Consider the following 6,000-nt stretch of genomic DNA (forward strand, 5'->3'; position numbering starts at 1 on the left):
AAACCTACCCACCTTCTTTTCGAGAGAGACTCTTGAGAACAGAAGACTAATAAACACTACAATGTGATCTTAGTTTCCAATTTTTGTCCGGCTGATAAAATGAAAAACTATAAAAAAAATTTTAATAACATGAAAATATATTATAGCTCCATACTTTAATACTTAAATTAACAGCAAGGCAAAAAACAAAAATAAGGGATTTATGCAGAGAAGTAATTATGTACTATTTTTTTAAAAAATAGTTATAGTATCTTCAAGTTAAATTAAAATTTTGCGGTATCTTGTTTAAATTGTTAGGTGAAAGTACATAAGTTACAAAACAGCCTCCCAATGTTAAGAATGGGTTTCTAAATGACGTTATTTTAGCATGGTATCTTTGCATAAGTATTAAAAATCGTATCATTTAGTTCAAAGTTCAAGAGAAAAACTTTAGTATTGTCATTCCAACTAAAGTACGTACGTACTTTACTGATTAGCAGTTATTGAAGTCACAAATTGTAATTGTGACAGATTGGGATTTAGCCAGAAAAATAAACAATCGGTTAAATAATAAGTGGGGTGTTTTCACAGATCAATCAGACTGTCAATATTGGCTCAGGAAAAATCACACAAAATGAAGCCTGGGTTACTGAAACGACTTTTGTATCTTTAATTGTATTTTCTTTGTAAACTGCTGTTTATTATTTCTGTAATTGTTTTGTTTTTCATTCACGCAAACACTGGTTTTTTCATTTTTATTATATTTTTATTGTTTTGTTTGTTTAGTTAAGTTTTAGTTTTGACGTGATTTGTTATAGCCTTTATGGTTGGGTCTACGAAATTCCAGGAATGGCTAACTTATCGGTCGTTTATTTTATTACTTCTACAGAAATTGAAGAATTTTTTTTAGTTCAATTCATATTTTGTAGAAGACCAAGTTTTAGAGATCGGAGTTTCACATTGACGTCTATGGGGTTACCGATCTAGGAATTAATGTTAAGTAAATAACTTTCAAATTAGCATTTAAAAATGGATTTAAACTTAAAATGCCAATACATGCTAGGGGGGGGGCGTGAAGTTTGGATTAAGATGGAGTTTCTATTTTTAAATAATTATTTTTAACATCCACTTCGGATAGCAGGTTCAAACGGACATTTTATGTAGGCGTTGACAATTGAACACCATGTAATAATTACATGAAAATTATATAATCAATTTAAATAAAGACTTTAGTGCTCATCTGAATTGGGGAAATACTTGAGTACGCAGAGAAGGCGGCGGCGACGAGTATTTAACCATGAGGTCATTGGGGAGGGGGGGTACCCGATTGTAATTTTAGTAGGCGTGAACAGTTTTAACTAATTAATTTTGATAAGTAAAAAAAAAAAAAAAAAAAAAAAAAAAAATCAAAAGGGTTTCAGAGTTTATGTAATAAAAAATAAATAAAATCGGACTGGTTTTAAACGTGATATATATATATAAGTAGGAGATGCAAAATTAAAACTTCAAAATTACACCCATCTCCAATAAAAATACTGTTTTTAGATTAAAAACAAATACAATAGTGTAAAGGCTTTAAACTTTAAATGCAAAAATAATCTTTTTTCTTTTCTAACAAAATAGAAAAAGCGTGGGCAGAAATAGCAAATATGAGGGGGAAAAAAAAACTATAAAAATTTAAACAAATATTTTATTCACTCTAAAAATAGCTAAAAATCAAATAACAGAACAGATTTTCACACATTATATAGACAAGCAGTAATATTGTTATATAATACAAGAAAACCCCACTGACTAGAAAGCACTCCCACTGCAATGTGAAAATAAAAACTAGAAAAAATATGGGGGATAAATTTTTATGATAACAATCGTTAGAAACTAGACCCCCACTTTCCGTCCAGCATTAATGGAATCCGGTCAGAATTCGACAAGCAAGAAATAATCTATTTTTCATAATGAGAAAATTACAAAGGTAAAACGAATGGAGAACAGGCCGGTAATAACATATTTTTAATACATGACAATGACATGTGATTCAAAGTAAACAATATTCGTACTTACTATTCGTATATAAGCATTTTTAAAACGGCTTTTTTTGCCCGTGACAGTCAAGACTCCTCGAGTATTTCAAAGCCGGGTTGGAACCAGAAGAAATGACGTCATTAGCTGACACGTCCCTCAAGTTCAACTATTAAGATTCTGATTTGTTAATAAACCTATCACAACCATACCCACATTGAGCGATGATTTAGACGCTTTTAAAAATCATATTTCCCTAATTTCAACTTTTATTTAAAAAAAAAAAAAGGATCGAAAATAAATATATGTTTATTTTAAACAAAAAACAAAAAAACGGAAAATATTATTCATATAAATTTCAGACGAAAAACGGAAGTTATTCTTATTCACCTCCAACCACCGGAAGGAGATTTGCATTTGTTTATAACTTTCTTTTATGGCAGCCAGCTTAGAGAGTCATCTGAGTAAACTTAAAGTATGTTTCTTGGTAACTTATGTTACCGTTATTATTGAGAACGTTTTTTGCCAGTGACAGTCGACTCTTCGCATAGGGGAGTGTGTTTCGTAACTATTCTGTACTTTCACCTAACAATTTGATAAAAAATATACCGTAAAACTTGAAAATACGGTATTTTTTACATTAGGTCCAAGGTCCACCTCCACAATTTTCTTTAAAATCACGACTTCTATAGCTTTCCGACTATGCTGAATACACAAATCTCATTTAAATTCTGTAGAAACAATTAGTTATCGAGATATACAGACCTGTATATCTCGATGTAATCACTGTAATTCTCTGGCGGTCATGTTTTTACGTGTATAAAAGGGTCAATGTCAAGTTTCTTTCCAACTCTCCAAAAAACTTTAAAATGATTTTTTAAGGTTTTCAGTGGTACTGAAAACGAATATCACATCTAAATTTTGGGCAGATAAGTAGTTTTCATGATATGAAGAGAAGAAATTACTTTTTCAAAAGTGCGTGATCACTTTCCTATACAAATTTAACGTAAAATAGCACCCATTTTCTGGTCACCTAGTAATTTCTTCATATCATAAAACAAATTTAACTGTGCTATTCGTTTTCAGCACCCCCGAAAACATGCGCTCTTTTTTACTAAGAGATTTGTTCATTTTTTTCATCTCATAATTTAGGACGCTAATAATGCTGCCAGTACACGACACGAGTGGTTTACAAAAAACATACTTTTGTTTTTCGTTATAGGACTTGTATAGTTTTTAACAGGTGCTTTTGCAGTTTAATATTTCACAAATTTTGTTTACATGGGGGGTGGGGCGTGTCACACTCAGTCTCTGTGAGCTAAATAATGCCCCCTCTTTTTTGTTTAATAGTTCAAATTATAAAATAAGATTTTGAAATTTGATCCCTATTTTATCAAATTAAACTAAATTAGAAAATATCCGTTTCATAATTGAGTATAATTTAGAAGAGTCGAAAGTAAACTGCCGTGTAATTCAAGCTTCCTTTATTTCATCTTCTAGTCCTTGCATTCCATGAGCAATATTTCTGACAAAGAGGAAGAATTGTTATTTTACGAGTAGGAATTTATCCATTTAACACTTATCATTGGCTAGATTTTGACCTTGAAGTGCTATTTTCTTGTTTTAGCTCCTTACATCAAGTGGCTTCATGCCTTGTCTGTAGCGATTTCTAAATAATAATAATAACAACAATAATAATACATATTCGACTCAGATATTCTTAATTATTCAATCTTTGATGGAAAAAATGTATTATTAGTTAATATATGTTCCTTTCAATCACATTTTTGCTATCCTGTTAAGATATCATGATGAACGCACATATACTATACTGTATCTATCCCCTCCCCCCAAGAAGAAGGTAATGCATGGGAGGATCATATGATACCAGAATAGATACTACATTACCTCTCCCCGAATTGAGAATTAAAAATTGTGCATTAATAGAAGTAATAGTATAGTTTTGTCTTTAGATAAACGATTACCAAATCCCAGTAGTAATAAATAGCAGTGCTGTAATAATTGGAATTTGGTGCTAGACAATATAGCTAAAAACAACTAAAAAAAATTTTTTTTAATTATACTAGCAAAAAAGAATTTCATCTATACATGTATTTTTTCCTAGTAAATATGATGAATACACATATCCTACAACCCTCCCCCCTCAAGGAAGAGGTAATGCATTGGAATATGATATCATGATCAACGAAAATGTACTACATTATCCCCACCTTCACGAAAATAAGGAAGAAATTACTGAGAGAATGGTTTCATGTCAAACGAGGAGATACTACCTCGCCAAAGAAGGATTTCATGACAATAGAACAGATACTATACTACCTCCTCCCATTGAGCATTGAATAGTACATTAGTTTAAAATAGTAATCTGAATTGAGGATTAAAAGATAGTAATAGCATGTACAACTATGCTAGTACGATGAACGACCATTTTACTCTGAACGTCTGTGCCATTGTTTTTCTTTTTAATCTGGCCATATCGATTCTAGTGTTAATGATCACAAATTGGATACATTATAAAACCAACAAACACAAGTGATTCATATTATTCATCAGACTACTGTTCTCATCTAGAGTGTGATTTTCACAACGTTTCGGTCGATGTAACCTCCAACCTTCTTCAGGTGTATCTTGTCGAACTCTAGAATATGGACGGAATTTCGAGCTGAACTCTTTATTTACTTCACGGGGCTAGCATGCTCTTGTTCCATCAGCCATGATTGGATAGAGGTCCTAAATAATTCGCAAATGTATTTTATCGGTCGGCCACAATGAAGATGTACATGCACCTGTCAAACCTGTCTAGTAGAAAAATTCCACTCCTTCACTGCTGAAGTTTCTAGATGCCAGAAAGCCTTCTAATATAATAGCTTCTTTCCTCAGACTGCTAAACTTTGGAATTCCCTCTCTGTTTCCTGTTTCCTTGACTATACTAACATGCAAAGTTTAGGGGTAATGTGAATAGACATCTTGCTTATTTCCTCTCATAGTCCCAAATAGTAGCCCTTATGTCCAAGAGGCTATATGCCTTGTTAGAGACGAGCATGAGTTTAAAAAAAAAAAAAGAAGGTAAATTCAGTGTTAATGATCAACAAGAATTCTATTGAATCGATTATGGCGTTTTTAAATGTGTATGCTCTAACAATGTGCTTCTCTGAAGATGAGAAATTATCCTTCAAGCTTTCTTACAAAGAGCGTGTCTGAAATATTCCTCGAGTAGATAAGGTTATTATTCTCAGTGATATTAAAAAATTGGTAAAAGTTGGAATATATTAAGAAAGCATGGAATAGGAAAATGTAAGATTATTATTGTTGCAGGAAGTGAATTCATTTATTTGGAAATACAATGCTTTAGTAAAAGAATAAATTTAAAACAACTTGGATGCATCCAGACAAAAGTAATTTCATCTAATTGATAATGTTCAACATCTAAAAGCATTTGTAGTGTGTTATGCATGGTGCAGAATGCTGAACTGATTATCGGTTTCATTTATGCAAAAGTAAACTTTCTAATTGAACCGTATGTCAAAGCTAATAACATGATCATGCCAAAACGGCTAAATGTGGCTTGCCTAAAAGATAATACCATTAAATGTAGCTTGCCTAAAAGATAATACCATTAAATGTGGTGCACAAATGGATGGAATTAATTATGCAAACAATAAGAAATATTATTGAGCATTAGTACTGCAACAGCAACAATAAGGAGATGAAATAAACCTTTTTGTTATTGTATTTAAAAGAGGCTTTTATTATTCCATCTAATTTTTAATACTAACTAGCAGGGATGTGGGGGGGGGGCATTTGCCCAGTCATAAAATACACTTAAATATTTTAATTCGTCCAGATTTTGTATGTATTATTACAGAGTCATGATTTCAAAAGAAAAAAAAAGTATTTGGATGCCATCAGCTAAAATCGAAACTGAAAGCAAAAGCATCCAAAGCTGGTGACGTTACCACTGTACCAATGTGACATGCACAT

At 31.7% G+C, this 6,000-nt stretch overlaps 1 protein-coding gene across 1 annotated transcript in view; it reads right to left on the bottom strand.

Annotated features, from left to right (window-relative positions):
- LOC145255751 (phosphatidylinositol transfer protein alpha isoform-like) overlaps positions 1-2,233 on the bottom strand; it is a 164,331-nt gene extending 162,098 nt beyond the window's left edge. Inside the window, exon 1 of the mRNA XM_080114397.1 lies at positions 2,041-2,233. Coding sequence (XP_079970523.1) covers positions 2,041-2,057 — 17 coding nt within the window. The 5' untranslated portion in view covers positions 2,058-2,233. The remainder of the gene's footprint in view (positions 1-2,040) is intronic.
- Between the last annotated feature and the right edge of the window lie 3,767 nt (positions 2,234-6,000).

This window comes from Euprymna scolopes, chromosome 31, assembly GCF_053919585.1.
Source record: "Euprymna scolopes isolate OS-2025 chromosome 31, ASM5391958v1, whole genome shotgun sequence".
Taxonomy (NCBI): domain Eukaryota; kingdom Metazoa; phylum Mollusca; class Cephalopoda; order Sepiida; family Sepiolidae; genus Euprymna; species Euprymna scolopes.